The 25,178-nt window shown below is 35.6% G+C and overlaps 1 protein-coding gene across 1 annotated transcript in view; it reads right to left on the reverse strand.

Annotated features, from left to right (window-relative positions):
* LOC145525355 (uncharacterized) overlaps window positions 1–25,178 on the reverse strand; it is a 337,940-nt gene that overhangs the window by 40,603 nt on the left and 272,159 nt on the right. The window contains exon 7 of the mRNA XM_081538152.1: window positions 1,300–1,353. Within this exon, the coding sequence (XP_081394278.1) occupies window positions 1,315–1,353 (39 nt within the window). The 3' untranslated portion in view covers window positions 1,300–1,314. The remainder of the gene's footprint in view (window positions 1–1,299; window positions 1,354–25,178) is intronic.

A 25,178-nucleotide genomic window follows, 5' to 3' on the forward strand; every position in this document is an offset into this window, starting at 1 on the left:
CTTTTCTGGGCTCAAATGCATAGCACTGCAATGTATTGCAATGTAATGTAATGTCCCACTCTGATCAATTCTGTGTAATTCCAAGAAAACAACTGCTTTCTCAGCTTTGGCTACCCTGACTTTAAAACCTCCTTCAGCCTCTTGCCAGCTCTAAACTGGAATAGGTTTGAGTGTGAGTGACATGAGTGAGAGGTGACTCATCTCTGCCATGCATCATTTTGAAGGATGCAAAATTAACTCACTTTCTCTTCATCTGTGTAGATGGAAAAAAATGAAAGTCACAAAAATATGCAATTATTTCACTGTATAATTTGTTAATTATGCTCGCCTCTCTTTTCTATTTGTAAAGATACTTCATAGCCGTCTCTGTAAAGAGCAGTCCCAGTTTTCATTAGTGGGTTCTGCAGCTGCTTGGAGTTGCTGGCAGGCAGCACCATTTAAGGCTGTGTAAGTCTAAAATGTTTTCCCTAACGTTTCAGTTCATATTGAAAACAGACACACACTCTTGAATGTTTAAAACAGAATCATTTCTGGCCAAATTTTCAGTGTCAACACAAAAACTGCAGAAGAGATTACATTTTAGTTTTCTATTTTTTTCCAATGATTTCAAAAGTCAAGAGAATAAAGGAGGAAGAAAAGAAAATCCACTACATATTTTAATCCAAGTTTACATAGATTGATTTTAAGGAAATGATAAAAATCTATTAAGTCTTTCCAAGGAGGTTCATAGAAATTGAACACTTAAAGAGACTTGCTTCTAAGACTGTGAAACAAACAAAACTTTTATAGAGACAAGTCATTCCTTAAATATCATAATTCACTCTCTAGTGTCTAAGTGATTGATGAAAGAATATCATTTCAATGATATTCCTCACAGGATAACTGGAGTGGACTGACTACCAAGAACAGCAGAAGAAACCAATACTAAAACTACCTCACTATTGCTAGTATCACACTACAATTGATGCTAAAACAAGACAGCTAAATAAAAGAGAGATGCCATTTCTCTGTGTAGTGGAAAATCCATTTTCATGGTTCCTTCATAACAGGATTTCACGTCTTTGTATTCAACCATGATGGTGGATCACGTAACACTGCAGTATTTATTGGGGAAAAAATATCAGTGTATAAGTGGAGCCCAGCAGTTCAAACCTGTATTGTTCAAAGGCCAACTGTATGAAACTAAATTAGTATGAGAATCCTTCAGTTTTTAAGACTAGTTTTAAGATGATAACAGAGGAGATTCTTTTTTCCAGATGAAGTTATATTCATATACATTGTGGTTCTTGATAAAATTACCTTGAAAGGAAGGACTCATTCACTAACTCTTTGAAGGTACAGAAATGTATATTCCTGAAAGAACAAAACAGAGGAATATTTTACAAAGAGGAAAAATTTCTTATTGAAGACAAACACAATTTCTTAAAATTTTATATTTGAAATTTTCTTGCACTATTCTCAACAAGATTTGTGTCATACAGTTTGTTAATAATTGATAATGAAATGATTCCTTTTAAAGAATGCTAGTAATATCCCAAATCATGCAGTAAGAATGTCTCTCTTTAGTATCAGAAAATTAAAAAGTCTTGTTTTCTATAATCAGTTGCCTTACAGAAATTAGCGTTAATCTTTTCTATTGCTTTGAAACATTTCTTTTTTTTATTTGTTTTCATAGAATAATGTAGTAGACAATCTAGAATACATTTTTTTTCTTTTTACACATAAACTGATAGGTTACTGTTATGAAAATGTAATGGATATGAAATGACAAGGAAAATGAAGAACTAAGATGGCACAAGTGATACACAATTAAGCCCATGAAAACAGCCAAACTTACATTTGATGAGCATAAAAATAGTGAAAGACATTTGAGACCCAAGTTCGATCCCTGGGTTGGGAAGTTCCCCTGGGGAAGGAAATGGCAACCCACTCCAGTTTTCTTGCCTGGAAAATCCTATGGACAGAGGAGTCTGGCAGGCTACAGGTTGAGAAGAGTCGGACACGGCTTAGCAACTAAACAACAATAATGATCACATTCATACTTAGATTCCAAGATTTAATACAGTGGATTATGGAGGGGTAAACAGAAGCTGATCAGTAACAAACAATGAAGCTAGGATGAGTAAAAATGTTATACCTTCAGTAAAAGGGGAGCAGAAAATATCTATCTATTGCCAAAATGAGACCAAAAGAAGCCCTGTTTTCTCTGTTATGCTCTGAGTAGAACACTTTGTCGTTGTAATCATCATCATCATCATCATCATCATTTTCATTAGTATCATCATCATTTATCACCATATCCCAAATTTTGTCACCACAGGCCTGCTCCCAGATAGACCAGGAACTCTATGTTATCCTCCCACACACCACCACATTTTGGGGAAACTCAAACCAAGAAATACCACTGGAGTGTTCCTAGGTTTGCAGCTTCCTTAAAGCTAGGAAGAAACAAACCTCAGATTAGCCTGAGTAAAGTGTGCTCACCTATGACCACTTGGGATTGCCTCATGTTAAGTTTTCAATGGTTAAAATTTAGTCCAATTACATATGAACACACACATATATATATATATACATATATGTATATAATAGACTACCATGAGAGAAAAATCAATAGAAAGAAAAATTTATTTAAACCATTCTTAAGAGAAAATGAGATTATGAGATACAGGATATAAAGCAGATCTGTATGAAGCAACTTAAAGAGACAAAATATGAAGTCAATAAGCATGGTAGAGGGATTGCCAAAATGACTAGTATCAATGGAAAATGAGTCAAAAAGAATTTCTAGGAAAAAAAAATCTTGCAAATAGGAGAAAGGACAAGTGATATACAACTGAAGAGCATCAGTAGGTTGGAAATTAAAGCTGAAGGAATTCCCCAGTATTCAGCATGGAAAGCTAAAGAAACAAAAAAATGTAAAAGAGATGTTGAGACATGGAATATAGAATGACAAGGTCTACTGAGATACTGTGATGTAATAAGAACTGTATATTTGATCTTGGTCCCTGGTTCCTGGCACAGAGCTCCTAAAACCTTTGTAATCTCTTAAGAGAGAGGGTGGCAAGAACATCAATTGTTATAATATTTGATCTTAGTTGCCAGTTTCTGACACAAGAGCTTGTAAGGCCCTCAGAATCATCCAGTGATAAATCCCTATTTCTGTGCTAATTCAATGACTTGTGGCTGGGGACCGCAGATAGCTTCAGGATTGAGGACTAACTACGTGATCAGAGATTGATGATTTCGGCCCCATCCCCAACCTCCAGGTTGGGAAGAGAGGCTAGAGACTCAGTTAATCACCAAAAGCCAATGATTTAGCCAATCTTGCCTTAATGATGAAACCTCCACAAAAACCCTAAACAATAAGCTCTGGAGAGCCTTTGGGTTGGTGAACACATCCACGTGCTAGAAGGATGGTGTGCCTCAACTCCAGTGGTTAGAAGCTCCTGCACTGGAAAGGCTTCCAGATCTCACTCGATGTACCTCTTCACCTGGCTCTTCATCTGTGTCCTTTATAATATTCTTGATAATAACCCAGTAAGTGTAAATAAATGTTTCCCTGAATTTTGTGAGCCATTCTAGCAAATTATTAAACTGGAGGAGTTGTGGGAACCCCCAACTTTGTAGCAAAATTGGACAGAAGTGTTAGTATTCTGGACTTTCCAGGTGGTTCAGTGGTAAAGAATCTGCCTGCCAATGCAGGAGATGCTGGAGATGTGGGTTTGATCCCAGGGTTGGGAAGCTGGGAAGATCCCCTGTAGGAGGAAATGGCAACGCCACTCCAGTATTCTTGCCTGGAAAATTCCATGGACAGAGGAGCCTGGCAGGCTAAAGTCCATAGGGACGCAAAGAGTCAAACCCTACTGAGTGACAGTATGCACAGATGCACACGTGTAACTACTCTAGGGACGTATATACTAGGAACTGGCATATGAAGAGGGGCGTGGTCTTGTGGGACTCAGTCCTTCAACTGTGGGGTCTGTGCTAACTCCAGTTGGTTAGTATCAAAACTGAATTAAACTGTTGGACACCCAGTTGGTATCTTCAGAGAATAAGAGAGTTGGTCAGTATGGGAAAAAGAAAACAAGCATTTGGTGTCAGAAGTGTTATGAATAATGGAAATAGGCTTCTTTAATCCACATAACTGTAGTGGGAGTTACAGAAGAAGGAAAGAGAGAACAAAACAAATAGATAATATTTGCAAAAATAATGGCTGAAGATTTTCCAAAATTAAAGACAAAAATTTTGTCCCAGACATAAAGTAATAGAGTAATATATCTAAAGAATACTACTCCAAAAGAAATTCACATCTAAGTTCATCATAATGAAACTACAAAGTGTCTAAGGCAAAGACATGAAGAACCTGGACAAAGCCAGGGCACATCACCTAAAATAAATAAAATCAATGTTTCTGGAAAGTTTCTCACCAGTCACAATGAAACATAAGACTTCCAAATTCTCTGGGAATGTATCTACCTGGGCATTTGTATCCTAGAAAAATAATTTTTCAATAGAAATTGCAAATTAAAAACTTTTTAACATAAACTAAAATAGAGAGTTTACAATGAATCGAACCTCAATAAAGAAACCTATAAATTACCTAGTTTAAAAGGAAGAAAAATGATACCATGAGGAGTGTCTATAGTCAGAAACAGTGAAAAAAGACACAGATAAAGAATAATGTAACAAATCTCATTTGAATAAAAATTATACACTAATGAACAATTCATGAGGTTAAAATAATACAGGATGAATGAAAATCTGAACAAACATAACATTTTCAGCTGGGATTTATGGTTGAAGTATTTTAAGAAATGTTATGTGTGAAGAGAGTATATGAGCATTAAATTCAGTGGTAGACTTTGTAAGATATACTTGGCAAAATTCAAATCTAAACCACTGGAAAATACACACAGAGTACATATTTTACAAACTAGTAGGACACTGTGAACTTTAAAATAGAGCATCATAACAAACCACGGCAAGGAATAAGTAGGAAAACCTTAGGGAAAGCACAAAATATATCAGAAATATACAAGAATATATTGAGAACCACAATACATTTAAGTTGATTAAATATACTATCTTAAATTGATTAGCTATATCTTTTAAGCATCTATATAACATTCTGCAAAAAAAGTCAGATACATGCTGTTTATGAGAGGCACACCTTTAAAATATAGGAAGAATAAGATGAAGACATAGAAATGCTAAAAATAAATGCTTACAAAAATATGAGAAAATATTTACAAAAAGAGAGCTGAAAAGAATTGTGCTAATATAAAAAAGCAGAATTTGACAAAAGATTTATTAGGAGAAAAGGTCATTATAAAGTGATACATTTAAAAAAATAAGTTAATTATAATTCAAAATTTGAGTATATCAAATTAAACAATCTTAAAGTATTTGAGAAAACCTCAAGGAGAAATTATAAAGTCCAGAATCAGAGTGTTATTGTTATTAACTTATAACAAAATCACATTATAGTACAGTAGATAGATTATTTCATTGCTTCTTAAATTTCAATGTTCATGTAAGAACTAATTCAAGATTGTGTTAAAATGCAGATTCTGAGGGAGTAGAATTGGTGTGGGGACTGTGATTCTGAATTTCTAACAAGCTCTCTCCTGATGTTGCTAGTAGGTGGATTACAATTTGACAAGGACAGTGTAGAGGAATAATCTTCTCTGTATATAGAGTCTCAAAAAGTCCACTTAATCATTAGCTTTGTATCAATGCACTTGGATTCCTGGACGCTGGTAAAACGAATTGCTGATTGTGAACAAAAGGAAGAAAACTGGGGAAAGATGTGTAGATAGATCCATGTAAGTGAATATAAAGTGTGTCAAGTGAGTGCCACCAGAAAGCAGTCACTGCAGAGAAGACATTTAACAAAACAGGTGGAAAACGTAGCATATGATGGTGTCAGCAAGTCTCTGATCCTGAGTGCCTGAGAGTTTGATTAACAGGTCTATGAACAGAGTGACCATAGAGGTGGGGGATAAGCATGGACCAGCCACATGGGTTCTCTCTCAATAAGAACAATCTAACTATTGCCACTTAGAATAACTAACATGCTAGCAGCAAAAATTGATGAGCTCTTGATGTGGAACCACTTCACAAGAAGACCAAGTAATTCCTTGGCAACAAGTCATGTGAATGGGACTTGCTTCTACCCTGAAGGGAGCAGCAGTGTGAACTTCAGATATAAATTTTATTTTCTTGCTCGTACTACTTCTTCCAGCATTATCACCCAAAGTTTAGGAAAAGTTTCCCTAGTAGCTCAAACAGTAAAGAATCTGCCTGCAGTACAGGAGACCTGGGTTCAATCCCTGGGTCAGAAGATCCCCTGAAGAAGGAAACGGCAACCCACTCCAGTATTCTTGCCTGGAGAAGTCCAAGGACAGAAGAGCCTGGTGGGCTACAGTCCATGGGGTTACGAAGAGTTGAACACAACTGAGCGACTGACCCTTGATTTATTGACACCTGATCAATAACTCAAAACATCCCCTCAGTGGAAGAACATGTTACATAGTAAAATAAGTACATCAGTGGGTGTATAACCAAATATCAATTAGAATGCTGTCAATGGCCCACTGAAAATCCAGTTACAACAGGAATGGACAAACATTTACTGTATAGTGAATACTTCAGGTTACAGTGGGAAAACAGCCAGAGATGACACATAACATAATTGTAGTATCTGTGCTCTAATAAAACTTTATTTACAAAAGTAGGTGGTGGCTCAGATTTAGTTTGTTGATCTTTTTTTTTTTTTGAAGATAAAGTTGTTTATTGCCAAATGTTTATTTCTTTAGTAGACAAACATTTTCACAAAGGGAGTTAGCATGCGGGATTGGTATTGTAAAGATAAATTTTTTCTCTTCCGAGTTACATCTATTTCTTAACATACAAAATTGAAGCAAAGAGCTTCAGCGTCATCTTGAGAATGACTCTCTATTTTTGGACATCTCCTTTAGAACAGGCTAAAAGAAAGAAAAATAGGGTTAAGTTGTGTCTGACTCTTGAGATCCTAAGAACTGTAGCCTGCCAGACTCCCCTGTCCACGGGATTTTCCAGGCAAGAATACTGGAGTGGGTTGTCATTTCCTTCTCCAGGGGATCTTCCTGACCCAGGGATCAAACTCATATCTTCTGCATGTCAAGCAGATTCTTTACTGCTGAGTCAACAGGGAAGCCCTTAGATACTGCTGAGTTTAAGTGTTCCCAAGGTGAGGAACCCTGCCAACAGTGGGGGCACAGTGGGTGAAGCTATGGTTATAATCTGATGGCTTTGGACTTCTCATTCAATCCTTAGTTAAAGGACACCAGAGCTGATGTGTAGCCTCACCTTCAGACAGCTACTTTGCACAGATTTTCTGTACTGTTCTCAGGAAGTTTCAGCAGAATTGTGCCCCTAGAATCCAGCATGGCGACTGGACAATTTGCACAAACTTTGACATGTCTGTTATCCCTGAATCAGTCTCCCAGTTTTTTTTTATCCCTACTGTTTGGGCTGACCTCCAAAATAAACTACCTGAGCAAACATTTCACTTCAGCTTCTCTTAGTAAAAAACTAAGCTAAGAAAATGAATACAATAATAATGCCCAGAGTTTAATATAGAGTGTTTAAAAAGATAATGAGAAAAGACATTAATAAAGTATAACACGAAATCTGGAAACTTATAAGGCATGCATTCTTAAAAAACTGCAACAAGAAGAATTTGACCTCCTGATGTTTTATACCTGAGGAAGGAATGATTGAATCATTCATTTAAAATTTTTTCATGAGAGGAAAAACAAAAACAAAACAGAAACAGTCTGTCTGGGTCTGTCAAAATATTAAGAATATTTTTGAAGAGTCTATCAAAATATTAAGAAAAACATAGAAAGAAAACAAAGTAATGGTATATTTTTCAAATTTGTTACACAAGTTTCTGAAACCTTGACACCAAAACCACATTAAGTTCTCTTAACTAGTTTCTTTTAACCAAGGCCTTTGATTACTACTATAAATTCCATATCAGCATATTAAAGGTGGGAAAAAAAATCATGTGCTTATTTCAGTAGATTCACCAAAAGCATGGATAAATCTCAACATTTATTAATCATAGAGAGGTGATATAAAATCACAAATAAAAGAGAAACTTCGTGAACTTCTTGAACTTATAAAGGATAGTTACGGAAAACCTAAAGTAAATACAACACTCATTTGAATTGATAAAACATTTAAAACACTGTCTTTAAGGTCAGAAATATGTGTGCCCACTATCCCCAATTTTATTCAACATAGTACTTTAGGTTTCAGCGAGCATAACAATAGGCACAGAAAAGATACAAAATAAATGAGTATAGATAAAGAAACTAATATTTTGAATTGATGTGATTATATTTAGAAAACCAAAGTAGTTTGAAAAAAGTTATCAGATTTAATGCTTTATTTTAGCCAGTATATATTATATAACAATATCACTAAAACATAAAATACGTTTATGGCTGCTCTTAAGTTCTTTTAAATAATTATTATTTTTTTCCTTTCTAAAAAAGGGATTAACACTCCTGGACTGAAAAAGTAAATGATGGATTATACCAGGTATCTCTTACTTTCCAAATGATGAACTACTTTACAAAATCAAGGTTTTCAATTTTTTGTGTTTGTAGATAATTGATAGGAAAGGATAGTGAGTAAAAGGGAAAAATAAGATTTAGAGAAAAACATGAAAAATGCAAGATGAACATATTAGAGGAAGAAACTGTGCTTTGTGTAAGAAAACATTGTTTTCTCATCTCTACTCCATGCCCCTTCTAGCAAGGACATCATCCCCCTGTACTCAGGGATAAAGTTTTGGATGCAAATTACATTTGCTTGTGCAAGAACTTGAAAGTGAGACAGAGGCCATCTTGTGGCAGCAAGCTCACAGAGATGCTGGACTCTGTGGCAGAAGGGGGCCATGCAGCTGATGTTGTCACCAGCATTGTGGTGTGGGTGGGGAAGTTGCGGTCTGAGTTGTAGTGATAACAACAGCAGTGATCTGAACACCAAATTGCAAATAGGGCACTGTGGCCTTTAACCTCAATGATCCAATAGTTAGCTCAGCTTTTGATCCTCCAGAACCTTTTAATGTATTAGTATACACTTACTTTCCTTGATATATCTAAAGCTACTATCCATTCCTCTGCTAATTCATGGCCAAGAGGGTGACATCATTCTGGTTGTTTAATTTCTCTTCATGCTAAGTACTCATGGCTTATCTACTCTCCCACTGAAACTGGGGTACCCCCTTTTCAATCAAGGACAGTTTTTTTTCAATGATGTAATGAATTTATTTACTGGAGAAATCTTCAGCTAATGCTGAATTCCACACCTCTGCAGCTTCCTAAAATTATAATTTTGTTGTTCTTATGTAAACAAAGTTAAATGCAAAGACCAATTTAGGTAAAAAGGAAAACAGTAATATCTCAGGCATCCAATCATCTCTTGGTTTGGTGATATGCCAGAATTTAGCACGTGTCTGCCAAATATTCATCTCTCTGTGTGCCATGGCTAATGCATTTGCCAAACATTCCAGGTGTCAATTGCTTTACTTATGCTTTGTTGGAAGGGATAAAAAGAAACATACTAGGAAATATTGCCAATTAAGAAAAATAGCTTTTTTAATGGGGACGTATCATTTTCTCCTTAAATTCCACTGGGTACTTAGCTTTCAGGTTTTCATATGTTTTACAGATTCAAAGATGATTTTCCAGTTTGGCAAGTGTATAGTTTGGCCACATTTGAATATGTGCATAAGAAAATACATTTACTGGACAGACCAACCTTGGTTTCTGTCCCTCTAGGGGAAACTGCTCCATCTCCACCACTGGCTGAGTAAAGCCCAGAGTGACCCTGGTCAATATCTCATAATCTGCTCAAGAGTCACATGTAGTGAGTTAGCTGTAGACAGCTGACCCAATCACAGGTAACAAAGAGTATTACTAAGGATCTATAACCTGTCTGGTACTTTACAATCTATCCAAAGAGTATGACGATTATCTTGGTCACTCAGATATTCTTTCTTAAGAATTGAACTAGTCTAGTCTGTTAGTAGTTGGAAAACTGAGAAGACAAGAAATTGAAGCAGAAGTTGATGAATTAAGCTTGTTCAATTAAAAAAAAAATTTGATGCTATGTTTTGAAAGTGTCTAAGACCATTTGGCAATTAAAAGACACTTGCTCCTTGGAAGAAAAGCTATGACCAACCTAGACAGCATATTAAAAAGCAGAGACATTACTTTGCTGACAAACGTCTATCTGGTCAAAGCTATGGTTTTTCCAGTAGTCTATATGAACGTGAGAGTCGGACCATAAAGAAAGCTGAGCGCCGAAGAATTGATGTTTTTAAACTGTGGTGTTGGAGAAGACTCTTAAGAGTCCCTTGGACTGCAAGGAGATCAAACCAGTCCATCCTAAAGGAAAGCAGTCCTGAATATTCATTGGAAGGACTGATGCTGAAGCTGAAACTCCAATACTTTGGCAACCTGATGCGAAGAACTGACTCACTAGAAAAGACCCTGAGGATGGGAAAGAGTGAAGGCAGGAGGAGAAGGGGACGACAGAGGATGAGATGGTTGGATGGCATCACTGACTTGATGGACATGAGTTTGAGCAAGCTTCGGGAGATGGTGATGGACAGGGAAGCCTGGCATGCTGCAGTCCATGGGGTCACAAAGAGTCAGACACAACTGAGTGACTGAACTGAACTGAACTGAAGACCATTTGAACGATATAGATTATCAATGAATCAAATACCAAATATATTATTTCATTTGAAGAGTCTGACTCTTTGCAGTTCCATGGATTATATAGTCCATGGAATTCTCCAGGCCAGAATACTGGAGTGGGTAGCCATTCCCTTTCCCAGGGGATCTTCCCAACCCAGGGATCGAACCCAGGTCTCCCACATTGCAGGCTGATTCTTTACCAGCTGAGTCACTGGGGAACCCCTAAGATATTACTCTTGAATTCAGAATTCCAAAACCTTTGTAATTTGGTTCACAGTACTCACCGTACAATTTAAATTGTTTCAGTTGATTGGCATAAAATCTTAATTCCATATTAGGAATCCATCATATTCTCTCAATAACTCATCTAGATGGTGCCTACTAATACAGCACTTTAAATCATATGCATAAAATTTATTTATTAAGAAACCATATCTATATTTGTGTATGTGCAGACATTGGATAATTTGCATATATTTAAGTATTTGATATAAAATGTATACATGTGAGTATACACACGCCCACAAGAAATGAACATGCTTCTGCGTTGGTTCTGGTTGTGCCATGTCTTCATGTCATCCCCATAATTCTTGGTACATGCAGGATATACATTCAAAATATCCCACATTCAAATTAGTTCTAGATTGTGGCATCACTATTATTCAAATAAAATAAACTTTATTAAAGTATATACATTTTTTTCCTTTCTGAAAAATTTGTCTATTCATTGAAGCATGTGCAACAAAGAGTTATGCAGAAGCCACAGGATTCCAGCCTAGGCTGCCAGATCAGCTTAATCAACCCTGGAGGGAAATGGAGTGACAGTTGTCTAAGCTTGATCACACTTACATTCTCATCCAGTCAGTTAATCCTGTTTAACCAACTGTTATTATGAAGAGTAAAAAGGATCCTACCTTCTGGCAGCTCACAACATGGTTTGGAAAACAAAAGCAGATATAAAGAAATATAACCCAATACAGGCTATGATGGGAATTGAAATAGAATTACAGACAAATTGCAAAGGCAGAACAAGGGAAGGAAAGATTATTTTTGATTGGTAATATAGGTCAAAGGCTTAGAAGACGTGACTTGAATTTGACGTTAAAGGAAATGGAAGACTTTACTGTTTTAAACTTTGCAAGCAGATTATGTTGACACACACTATTTCAGTTTTCACTTAACTTCTTTTTGGTTGGCCTCTCTCCTATACCCTTCATATATTTATAGACAGTCCAAAATTTAACAGCATATCTGTTTTCTACCATATTTCTCACATTATCCAGAATCCCTCTTCATTTGATAATTAGTTTACAAATTTCAAAAAGAGTTTTAAGATATCTGTAGTCTGCTTCTTTCATATTCTTTTTATGGTTCACTTCAAGTTTTTGGTAGAAAACATTATTCTAATTTTCCCTAGTTTACTATTAATAAAAAGACCCATCTACCAAGCAATTTTTACATAGCTTTCATTCCCAACTTTGGTAAATTATATTTGATTTACAATTTCTAGACCACCTTTATGTATGCCCTATACATTTTTTGTATTTTTTTAGTTCGGTATATTTGTTATGGGTTAAGAATTTCATATTAACCAAAATGAAGTTCTTTCTCGTGCTGTAGCCCATGCTTATCTGTGGCAAAAAAGAAAAAGAACAGATGCAAAGCAAAAACTGAGATCATTTCAGCCCATATACTGTCCTCAATTATTTGATATTTCAGTTAAAAGAATTATAGACCTAAAAATTTCAGATAATTTCCTAAATGAAGCAAAATGTCACACTCTAATATGCCCAGAAGAGTCTGACACTCATTGTCTAATTTACTATGCCGAATAATATCACAAATTCTTCCAAGGGAGATGATGACATTTAGCTCATTAGTGTTTCAGGATATCAGAAACAATCATAGAATTATTCCAAGCTATATTGAATTGAATTTTAAATTCAATTAAGCTGTAAGTTTTATCATCACAGCTAAACTACTCATTTTCTTTAACTGTGCTTTACAATCTTGTTATGAAGGTCCTAAAGCATTGTTTTGTTCCCCTTGGGCATCTTACCTTATTATGCTTGTACGGTCTTTCCCACCAATCCTATTTTTTATTATTATTAACACTGTTTAGTATCTTCTAAATGGTAATGTAGTGGCTTAATACATTTTTAGAAAACTCTGTGGGCTTGTCATTACTACCAGAGAGGAACTGTTCATAAAAGAATAACACTTATTGCTGTGTGTTCCAGTCTAGAAGATCCCCAACAATGTGCAGAACTAAAAACTGAAAATGCTGCAAACATAACATAAATGCTTGAATGTTAAGAATGCTTCCTTCCAGTTTTGTTATCAATAATTTCAGTTTTATTCATGTACATTCTTTAAGTGCATTTCAGTAAACAGCTCATTGCATAAGCTGAACTGGCGTGGAAAGTTAAATAATCTACTCTTTAAGGGGTTATTGTAAATGGTTCTGTACTAAACTTGGTTGGTTAGGGCTTGAAATGCTCCTTGGACACAGATAAGCTCAGAAGATAAATAGGGTTCTGACTTACATATAGGTCCAATGAGACTCCAAACTATCCTGACATTATGATTCCTGTTTTGGAGTGTAATCAAAGTGAATACTCTAAGCAACAGCAGAATCCTCATACAAACTCCTTAAGTGGAGCCACTGCTGTCTGCTACCATAAGAAAATTATAATAAAAAATAAATGAAATAGTCTACATAGGTAAAGAGAGTAGAAAAAGAAATAAAGACTATAAAAAAAAACCCTCAAACTATGAAAGTACAATGTAAGATAAATATATAATTTCATGGCTATACTATAATCTTAAAAGAATAATGTTATATTTATGATAGTGAGACATCCCTCTATACATTTTTGTTGAAAGAAAATGGTTGTTGCTTATGCTTTTTGGACAAGAAAAAAATTCTGGGGACTTGCTTGGTGGTCCAGTGGTTAAGAATCTGCCTGACCATTCAGGGGACATGGATTTGACCTCTAGTTAGAGAACTAAGATCCCACATGCCGCAGAGCAACTAAGCCCCCACGTCACAACTAGTGAGTCCTTGCCCCACAACAAAAGATTCCGCATTACACAAGGAAGATCCTGTGTGCTGCAACTAAGACCCATCACAGCCAAATAAATAATTTTGTTTTAAATCCTGGAAAGAATCTAAAAGTTTAACAGAAAGTAGGTTAAAACTGAAAAAAGGATAAAAGCTTTCTGCAACAGTTCTATTAGAAATTAGAAAATTTCAGAGGGGAAATTTGTGTCTTGTTGAAATTGTACATAATGTTACACAATGTGAGAAATGATAGGGACTTTAGAGTTCATATAAACATTTTTAGGGCTTTGAGGGACAGAAGAAAGACTAGCATTTTATCTTCTAAATCCCAGCCCAGTTATTTTCCCTGACATTAAAATGCTCTTCAGAGAACAAGTAGAGGTAGATTGGAGACAAAATTAAATAAAGATATAGAAACAAGATACGTGTGTGTGTGTGTGTAGGTATTTGCACATGTACACATGATTGAAATGATTGTATATGATATCAATGGAATAGAAGTAATTCTATGTGATTAATGGTTAGCAATAGATATACTAAGTTGCTGCTGCTGCTGTTGCTAAGTCACACCCTGGAAATTCACTCATTCTCCCAAGAGTCATTAAAGCCATTATGAATGTGTGTGAGTGTGGTATGTGTTAGGGGGGTTTATATTGTTTTATTTCAATCACTGGGTACATTTCTTGCCCACGTATAAAAAGGCTTAATTTATCATGTATTTGCTGATATTTTTATTGAATTGAAACGATAAAATATACATGAGGGTATAAATTCAAACACTGAGACATATTCCTAAAATTAATTATGATGTTTTGATTTTACTGGTTTATAGTTGACTACAGAGCAAACCGGTTACCATGGTAAATGTGTAGGACAAAGAACGTGGACTCAACAACAGAAGATAATTCTCCAGGCAATGGTTACTGCTAGTCATGAAATTTCTTTCAACTGTCAGAACATATTTATGTGCACCAATATTGTAAACTTCTAAGGAAGGAAACAATTTTTGACAGTTCTGCTGACATGTCTCATTTGATTTAACCAAATATATCAGAATAACTAAGTCACTACCTAATTTTTATTTATTTCATTGATGTGAAAACTCTTTTATAAATTATAGAAATGAAAAAAGACTGACAACATAGTATTAAACTATTTTGACCAACAGATGATGATGTTTAGAAATAATGAATTTCCTTTAAATCTAATATGTGACATGACAACATTGTTCCTAGGATATAACTTCCTTCCAAAGCATAGGACCCAAATTACATTAAATGTTTTTCAATAGATTTCTTATGATTATCATTTTTATTTCTACTTTGTAATTCTTTAGTGGAAAAACATGACTTTTTCTATAAAGAAAGAATTTTTAAATGTAAATTATAAAACAAAGTCATACATTATTTGCTTAATTTAATCCATTTTGATTAGTAGATGATGCCTAGAACAATGGCATCTTCCTTGTTGATTCCCTCTATATATACATGTGAAATAACTTTAATGTTTCATAGAGTTTCTTTTCAGATCATAAAATAACACAAATTGTATTGTGTGTTAGATCTAATGTCATTTTACATATTTATGTTTTAGGAGCAATTATAAATAAAGAGTCCACTAGAACCAATGAATCAGGCATTTCCATGTGGCACTAATCAAAATGTAAAAGTAGGAAACTATAGTCCAGATTTAGAGGCTTGCAGGGAATTCCCAGACTGTTTTGCATTTGATTTTACTGAAAATGTTATGGTGGTTCAAACCAAAAAAACTCGTGAGTTTGATGGCATTCTGGAAAGTTTTAAATATAATAGTATACAATAGCTATTTTAAATCACTTATTATTCATAATTCTAAAGTCATAAGAAGGTAGTATTTTAGATAGCTAAAGTACAGTTCTTTTTCATATTTTTTTCATCTTTCCAAGATAAGATGACTGAATATAGAATAAGAAGATATTTTAAATAATGCATAAACTTTTAAAAATGAATTATTTTGGAGGCAAATTAAGAGTATACAAACAGATGCAAGCTGGAAAAATGTCTTTAAATGTTAAAAGTCTGGTTTGCAAAAGTGAAAGGTAGAGTGAGGGATAAATTAGTAATTTGGGAGTAACATATGCACACTACTATATGTAAAATAGGTGAACAACAAGGACATACTATGTAACACAGGGAGCTATACTCCATACTTAGTAGTAATCTACATGAGAAAAGAATCTGAAAATCAATCAATCAATCAATATATATATATATATATACATATATATATATATATCTGAATCATTTTGCTATCTACCTGAAACCAACAAAATATTGTAAATCAACTACACTTCAATGAAAATTAAATTACTTAATTTTAAAAAGAAAAAAAAAAAGAGTCTAGTTTGAAATGAGAAATTTAATACACATTTTTATCTTCTTCCAAAACCCTGCTGACAAAAGGATACAGTACATGTTTCTCCCACTGGGCCAAGTATTTTATAGTGAAAAGAACTGGGATTGAGTTACATATAAATCAAAAAAAAAAAAAGGTGTCATGGGCTCCCCTTGTGGCTCAGTTGGTAAAGAATCCGCCTGCAATGCAGGAGACCTGGGTCTGATTCCTGGGTTGGGAAGATCCCCCGGAGAAGGGAAAGGCTGCCCACTCCAGTTTTCTGGCCTGGAGAATTCCATGGACTGTATAGTCCACCAGGTCGCAAAGAGTCGGACACGCCTGAGTGACTTTCACTTCACTTTGCATAAGAGAAAACTGAGATAGAAGTGGGGCTCATTCTTTCTCAGGTAGAGACTATAGACTCTCGTAAGCTTGGAATCTGCCCATCTAAGGTCAAATTTGGGGAAAGCAGAAACCAGGAATTTCCTCACAAATTCTAAGAGACTGATGGAAAGGTCATTCACTACCCAATTATTCTCCTCAGGCCTATGATTGCAAAGCTACTGGCAACAAGATATTGCTTCTAAACTAGTGTCAGGCCAAGCCCTATTCTTAACAACAGCAACAACAATCAAAAAAAAAAAAAACACATAAATTTTCCTAAGGCGAGCCACGGTACACCTCCTGTGGTCTTTGAGAAATCTTTCTTATTTTGACTTGGGGATTGTAATGTGAAGTGATAAAGTCTATCTGCTTGCTTACTGAAGTTTACCATAATACAAAGCTGATTGTATGCATACAATAGAATTTTCTGTCAGTGCTCCCATTCGAGGGAAAAGGTAGCCAGTGGGTTTATAAAAATGAAGCAGAGGAAACATAACCTAAACAGTAAACTTTGAGGAGTATGCCTTGTGGGAAGAGTGGGAGATCATGTGACTTTTCATTGGCCATAAACAAGTATTATTTTTATAATCATAACAATTACTCACATTGAAGGGAGAAGTATGGAGTATAATTGTTATTAAAAAAAAATGAAATATACCTCGCAGCATTTCTCACCTTACAAATCCTGTACATGGATTGCATTTTATAAGCAAGTACGATTTTACTGCCTAGTTCCAGTTATAATACAGGAAATGCTGATAGAAATATTTAGAGTAAATACTTAGAGTATTTTTTAAAGTTAATGAATTTTTTTTTCACAGAGAATGTGCATAATTATGTGGTAATAACTACCAAAAAAAATTTCTTGGCAATTAGGATCTGATAAAAATAATAGCACTCAAGTCATGTCACCTTTGCCAATAGGTTATTTTTAGTGTCCCAGGAAATGTCTCTTCATCAGTAGTGACTGCTGGCACAGCAGCTTAACAATGTGCTTACACACAAGCATGTTTACATGTGTAGTAAGGTTATATTCAAGTAGAAATTACCCAAGATGAAGTCTGTTAAATTAAGGCTGGAGGGGCACAGCAGGGTTCTTTCCTAATCTCAGCAGGATACTGTTTTGGATCAGACAGTTCTTTGTTGTGGGGAAGTGGTCCCAGCATTGTTTAACAGCATCACTGGTCTTGACCCACCAGAGGCCAGTAGTACCCGCCATGTTGTAACCAAAAACGTTTCCAGACGCTGCCAGATGTCCCTTGGGGATAGAGAACAATGGTTCCAGAGCCTTAAAAGACATCCTTTAATTGTCTTTATTACAACATGCTCCATCCTGCCTATGCCTGCAGTTCCTCTTGACTGTAATTTAGACATTTTTGAGGGCCAGAGACATTTGCACAGCACAGGTAATCTCTTCCTAATCTGGAGGCCTTGTGTTGCCATCTTCTGCATTTCTATGTGGTTAATAAAAGAGACAGGAAGAACTCACTACCTTGTTTTAGTTGTCATTGTTATTCAACTCAGAAGGGTCTAATCAGAAAAGCAGGTATAAAGAGAAAGAGGAAATATAATGTTGTCTCTCCCCTCCTCCTAAGTTATGTGTTCATATCTGTTCCGACATCAAAAATGACGCCCATCTACTGGCACTTGTCCTAAGGAAGCTCAGGGTTCAGTTCTCTCTATACAGGAAATCACACAATAGAAATATTTTTCCAAGCTTTAAATAGAAAAATTTGGGTGCTTCACTCGATCACAGAATAAGGCATTTTTAAAGGAGGTCATATTTAAGAGAATTATATTAGTAGAGGTAGATGCACACATGTGGGCTTGTGTGCTAAGTCACTTCAATTCAGTTCAGTTCACTTGTTCAGTCATGTCTGATTCTGCGACCCCATGGACTGCAGCATACCAGGCCTCCCTGTCCATTACCAACTCCCAGAGTTTACTCAAACTCATGTCCACTGAGTCGGTGATGCCATCCAATCATCTCATCCTCTGTCATCCCCTTCTCCTCCCACTTTCATCTTTTCCAGCATCAGGGTCTTTTTAGTGAGTCAGTTCTTTGTATCAAGTGGCCAAAGTATTGGAGTTTCAGCTTCAGCCATCAGTCCTTACAATGAATATTTAGGACTGATTTCCCTTAGGATGGACTGGTTTGATCTCCTTGCAGTCCAAGGGACTCTCAAGAGTCTTCTCCAACACCACAGTTCAAAAGCATCAATTCTTCGGTGCTCAGCTTTCTTTATAGTCCAACTCTCACATCCATACATGACTACTGGGAAAAACCATAGCGTTGACTAGACGGACAATTGTTGGCAAAATAATGTCTCTTTTTTAATATGCTGTCTAGGTTGGCCATTAACTTCTTCCAAGGAGCAAGCATCTTTTAATTTCATGGCTGCAGTCACCATCTGCAGTGATTTTGGAGACCCCCCAAAATAAAGTCTGTCACTGTTTCCACTGTTTCCCCATCTATCTGCCATGAAGTGATGGGACCGGGTGCCATGATCTTTGTTTTCTGAATGTTGAGTTTTAAGCCAACTTTTTCACTCTCCTCTTTCACTGTCAAGAGGCTCTTTAGTTCATCTTCACTTTCTGCCATAAGGGTGGTATCAGCTGCATATTTGAGGTTATTGATATTTCTCCTGGCAATCTTCATTCCAGCTTGTGCTTCATCCAGCCCAGCATTTCTCATGATGTACTCTGCAAATAAGTTAAATAAGCAGGGTGACAATATACAGCCTTGACGTACTCCTTTTCCTACATGGAACCAGTCTGTTGTTCCATGTCCAGTTCTAACTGTTGCTTCTTGACCTGCAAATGGATTTCTTGGGAAGCAGGTCAGGTAGTCTAGTATTCCCATCTCTTTAAGAATTTTCCATAGCTTGCTGTGATCCACAGACTCAAAGGCTTTGGCATAGTCAATAAAGCAGAAATAGATGTTTTTCTGGAACTCTCTTGCTTTTTCAATGATCCAGCAGATGTTGGCAATTTGATCTCTGGTTCTTCTGCCTCTTCTAAATCCAGGTTGAACATCTGGAAGTTCACAGTTCACCTACTGTTGAAGCCTGACTTGGAGAACTTTGAGCATTACTTTGCTAGCGTGTGAGATGAGTGCAATTTTGTGGTAGTTGAGCCGTCTTTGGCATTGCCTTTCTTTGGGATTGGAATGAAAACTGACCTTTTCCAGTCCTGTGGCTACTGCTGAGAGTCCAAATTTGCTGGCATATTGAATGCAGCACTTTCACAGCATCATCTTTTAGGATTTGAAATAGGTCAACCGGAATTCCATCACCTCCACTAGCTTTGTTCCTAGTGATGCTTCCTAAGGCCTACTTGACTTCCCATTCCAGGATGTCTGGCTCTAGGTGAGTGAATACACCATCGTGATTATCTGGGTCATGAAGATCTTTTTTGTATAGTTCTTCTGTGTACTCTTGCCACCTCTTCTTAATATCTTCTGCTTCTGTTAGGTCCATACCATTTCTGTCCTTTATTGTGCCCATATTTGCATGAAAAGTTCCCTTGGTATCTCTAATTTTCTTGAAGAGATCTAGTCTTTCCCATTCTGTTGTTTTCATCTACTTCTTTGCATTGATCACTGAGGAAGGCTTTCTATCTCTCTTTGCTATTCTTTAGAACTCTGCATTCAGATGGGTATATCCTTCCTTTTCCTCTTGCCTTTTGCTTCAGCAAAGAACATCATAGGATATTGAAACACTTCAGCCATGTCCCAATCTTTGCGCCCCTATGGATTGTAGCCTTTCAGGCTCCTCTCTCCATGGGATTCTCCAGGCAAGATTACTGGAGTGGGTTGCCATTTCCTCCCCTGGGGATCTTTCCAACCCAGGGATCAAACCCACATGTCCTGTGGGTCCTGCTTTGCAGGCAGATTCTTTACCACTGAGCTACGGGAGAAGCCCATATGTATGCATACACACACACACACACACACACACACACACACACACACACACATATATATATACACATAAATATACATACAACTAGCATTCAAGTAACGCTTATTGTTTTACATATTGTTCATATGCAAGCTTATTTGTTTATCTCTCATATTATATTATGAGAGATATTATATACTAATATCTAATATTATATACTATCATTTTCCAATTTTATAAATGAGGAAATTGAAGCATAGCGACTAACCAGTGGTACTAATTCAAACCTAGACATTCTGGCTTTAGAATCAATGTGCAGTGAACCCTCCATTCAGCCTTTCACTGTGTAATGGTTCATCTCAATAGAAAATCTTGATGCCAAGTTTTTATTACCTTATTTAATCCTCATGAAAACTGCACAGATAAGTATTGTTATTTTCTGAATATTTGCAGGTGAGGAATAAAAGCACAAGGAATTATCTCCTTTGCCAGTCACACATTTGGTAAATGGTAAGCTCAGGACTAAAAGCTAGGTCTCGATGATTTCAAAACCATTTAACATCTAGAGATCTTAATTTTCCCCTAAATTTAGGAAATTGGATTGGATTTCATTTAAGACTTTGTCCAGCTCAAGAGGTGTGTGTATTAATATCCTAGAATGTTCTTTGCTGAAATTTCAACCTAAATTTAAGAAGTAAGTTACAAAACAGTATTTCACTTAAAAATGATATTGCAGATAAGCCAGGCTAATATTAGCCTATGATCTATCAGACACTAATTTTTAATACACTCTTAAAGTTACTGCATTTTACCTTATTAATGCCAATAGGGAACCCACAATTAAGTGACACAAAATTAGGTCCAAAATGAGAAGAGATCTAAAATACTAATTAAGTCAGTTTATATGAGAAATAGAACAGAGAAATAGGGCATAGTGAACACGAGAATAGATTTACTGAATATTAATAGCATAAGTATATGATTTCTTTTTACTTCCCTGTGACAAATTCTTCAGCAGGAATATTGTGAGGTTGTTTCAGTTCATAAAATAACTGTAACTCCCATTGCTTATATTAGTGATGACACAGACAGTATTGAGGACCAGCTGTAAATTTATAGATGTAATATTCCATGCTTGGAAAAAGCATCTAATATTATGTACCTTTCAGTTTATAATAGAAAAAGGAATTCATCATCAGCTTAAATTATTACTAATCTGATTACTGAGTGCCTCATTTAAAAGGCAGGAACATATAGGACTAGAGTGGAGACAATTTGGGATATGATTATATGATGAATGAACAAAGAAAGAGAGAATTCGTAAGTGAAAAAGAATCCTTAGCCTGCCCCAAAGCAGCTTGACAGCAGAGGTATTCAAAGAAAGGTGTGGGAGTAGTCAGTATTGGGTACAAGCTATAATCAGATATACAGTTAACAGAGGATTTAAAAATGATAATAAAGCTAACTAAAAAGTGGCTTTATGTTTTATTATGATCATGCACTGGTAAGCCCAAACATGCCAATAATAAAATATTTCTCCCAAATACATTTTGTTGATCTAAATTCTAACCCATTCTTGCCATTCTCATTGAGTTTTGATAATACACATGTGTCAAATCCTCTCATTTTTATTATTTTTTAATAAACACATATTACATCAAAGTCAATTTTGAAAATTCCCAGTTTTATCATCTTCCTAATAAGTACAGACTCAGCAAAAGTGCTCTTTTTGAAAATGAATTTTTAAGGACTCAGGAGTTGTTGGATATCACATCCCATGAAGCCTGTGTCTCCAATCACCATGTCACCACACAGTCTTGCTTTTAAAGCATAATTTATCAGTAGTGATAACACATTAATTTAAAACTGGGAAACAGAAGTTGAATTACTTCAAATCTGGAATTCCATGTGACAACAGGGAGTGTCTATTTGCTTTACAATTTTGGACATTATATTGATAGCTGCTAGCATGAAACCTAAAGAAGAGAAGCATTGACAATATTTTAATTTCTGGAATCAATAAAAAATTGGATTTCCAAGAAACTGCCAAAATTATTCTTATCTTTAAAACTTTTTCTAAGTATTCATACACCTAAGTCTTCATGCAAAAGGGACTTTTTAAACTTGAAGTTAGTAAAAAGTATTATCTTACTCCTATGAGTGATGATGGGTTGGCAAATTCATCTATCGTGTCTACTGATCCTGAATATGTGAAGATCAACTTTAAAGATAAAGTGACTTATGGAGACACACTTAGACTGAATTATTTTAAAAATGCAGCCAAGAGCAAATATGCAAAAGATATGCTTATCCTGTGAGACGAGCATTTCCTTTCTCTGATGAGTTCAGAAAGGGTCTGTAATCACTTCAGTGAGGTAGTGTAGAGGATTCATATACAAAGAATTTGGACTAAATGGTCTTTCAATTCTATGGCTCAATCCCTAAAGCAAAGCATTTCCTTTTTGAGACTTTCTCAAATAAGAGAAAATACAATTGTGTGTCTAATATAAAATGAGTCGACCTTTCATTAAGTAAATATTATTCTGTTTATTCTAGCCTCATTGACATAAAATACACAGGTATATATCTCAGAAGGGCTCCAATGAGCCCTACATTCATTTAAGGTTATCTAAAAAAGTAATATTGCAATTACATTATAACCCAAAGTATTAAGGGACAAAGGAAAATTTGGCTGATTGTGTGAATCAGACATCAATAAGACCTACAAGAGAGTGTTTGCTTTAGCTACGGTTTTCCTAGTCATGTCTCAAAGTACCAATTTAATTATAATACCTTTCAACTACTGTCTCTGATTTTGCATTCAGTATGATGTTTTTTAAAAATTATATTATTAAAAGAGTGTAATGGAAGGACTGTAACCGAGGCCCAATAATATTTGCTGCTTTGACATGTGGTGACATTGGTAAGGCCTCACCTAGCGTGAGTCAAGTTTTTTCCTCATTCTGCTCCTTCAGATAAGATCCCCTGGGCACTCAACCCTTCTTGTCAGAAGACCAGGCCTAACGCCGGTTTAATCACAAGTGGCAGGTTTCACCAGCCCCTGGAATTACTCAAACAAACCAATCACATTCTCCTGCAGCAGTCTGAGGCACTCTCCACCCTCCTGAGACTATACATCCTGCCTCCCACAGTCCTTCGTTGTTCAGTTTGTTCCACAGTGCAACCTCTGTGTGGCCCTCTCTGGAGTGCCATGTCCCCCTCAGGCCATGCGCATAGGTGGCTAACCAAAAGCAGTCCAGCTTCTCTGTTATGTCCAGTGAAAAGCTGTTCTATGTTCCAGTCATCCCAAAACCTAGAGTGGGAAGCCCCCCTCATCAGTGGAGTGAACAATTGCTAATTACACAAAAATAAACTGCCATAACATTTACAGATGTGTATGTCTCTATTTTATTGGATAGTTACATCATAGACATTTCAGTGTATTTATAATTGAGTATTCTTAGTTGTTTAAAAGAACTGAATCTCATTAAATTCTTCGAAACAGAGCCAGTTATCTTTTAAGGTTTTTCAAAAAGTACTCTCTTATTGTGGAAGTAGTATATATTTAATCTTCAATAATAGAAAAAAGAAAAAAAATATGCCTCTTAGTGGTAAAAAAAAAAAAAAAAAAAAGAAGCCACACTTGCATGACCATCACTGTTTGGGAACAAAATTAAGAGAAGGCTTTCTTTGCTTGTGTGTGTGTGTGTGTTTGTGTATATCTATATATGTGTGTCTATCTCTCCTTGTTTTTGCTTTCTTCATTTTCCTGTATCAACTAAGAGACGTTGATTCATGTTTCCTTACATACATTACTACTTTAAAATCATATTCGGTTCTACTGATACCTAATTTACAATACATCTGCCCTAAGTAGTGAGATTTTTTTAAACAAACACATTGTTAAGCCTAGATAGATGTATATGTGTGTAAGTGTGTAAATATATTTAAATTTGTTCCAATTTTTTAAGTGTAGAGTTTTGGAGGGGTGAATAATTCTCAATTTTTATTTTTTCTACATTAGCAATAAATTTCAGATAAAAAGACAACCCTTTGTAAACTTTGTGAGTCAATCTGTGTTCTAAACTGAGTGTTACTTGTTTTATTATGTGTGACATGATCAGAGGCAAAATAATTTGTGGCACCTCAGTCATGTGCAATAACCATTTCACATCAAAAAGCAAATACCCAATCTGACTTTTACTATTACACGGTTCATAAGAAATGTGGTTACTAGACCTGAAGCAGCAAGCAAGCATGAAATGCAATATTGTTTAATCATGGATATAAAAATTATTTGTGAGGAAAAAAAAAAAGGAAAAAAAAGATCTCAAAAGGAAAGTAGTTGGTAAGTTGGTACAAAAGGAAACCCTGGAGAAATAAAGTCTATTAGAAATTACATTATTGTAGCTCCCAGTCCCACTGGTGACTGCTTGCCATCCTGGTACATGGAATTGAGCAAACAGCAATTAATAAACTAAAGACGATAACTCCGCCAGTCATCTAGTTTTCTTCAAAACAGTGTGGAAGCTTTGATGTGAGAGAATCTCTTTCATTAGGAGGGAGTCTAGAGAAAATACAAACACTGTACTTTGATCAAGTTTCTCCAAGGACCATAAATATTTTCTAGCCTGAAAATTAAAGAGATTTGAAATTGTGTAAAATATTTGAGAAGGGTAATATTTAATATTA

Source organism: Giraffa tippelskirchi, chromosome 11 (assembly GCF_054371585.1).
Source record: "Giraffa tippelskirchi isolate mGirTip1 chromosome 11, T2T-mGirTip1v1.2.pri, whole genome shotgun sequence".
NCBI lineage: Eukaryota > Metazoa > Chordata > Mammalia > Artiodactyla > Giraffidae > Giraffa > Giraffa tippelskirchi.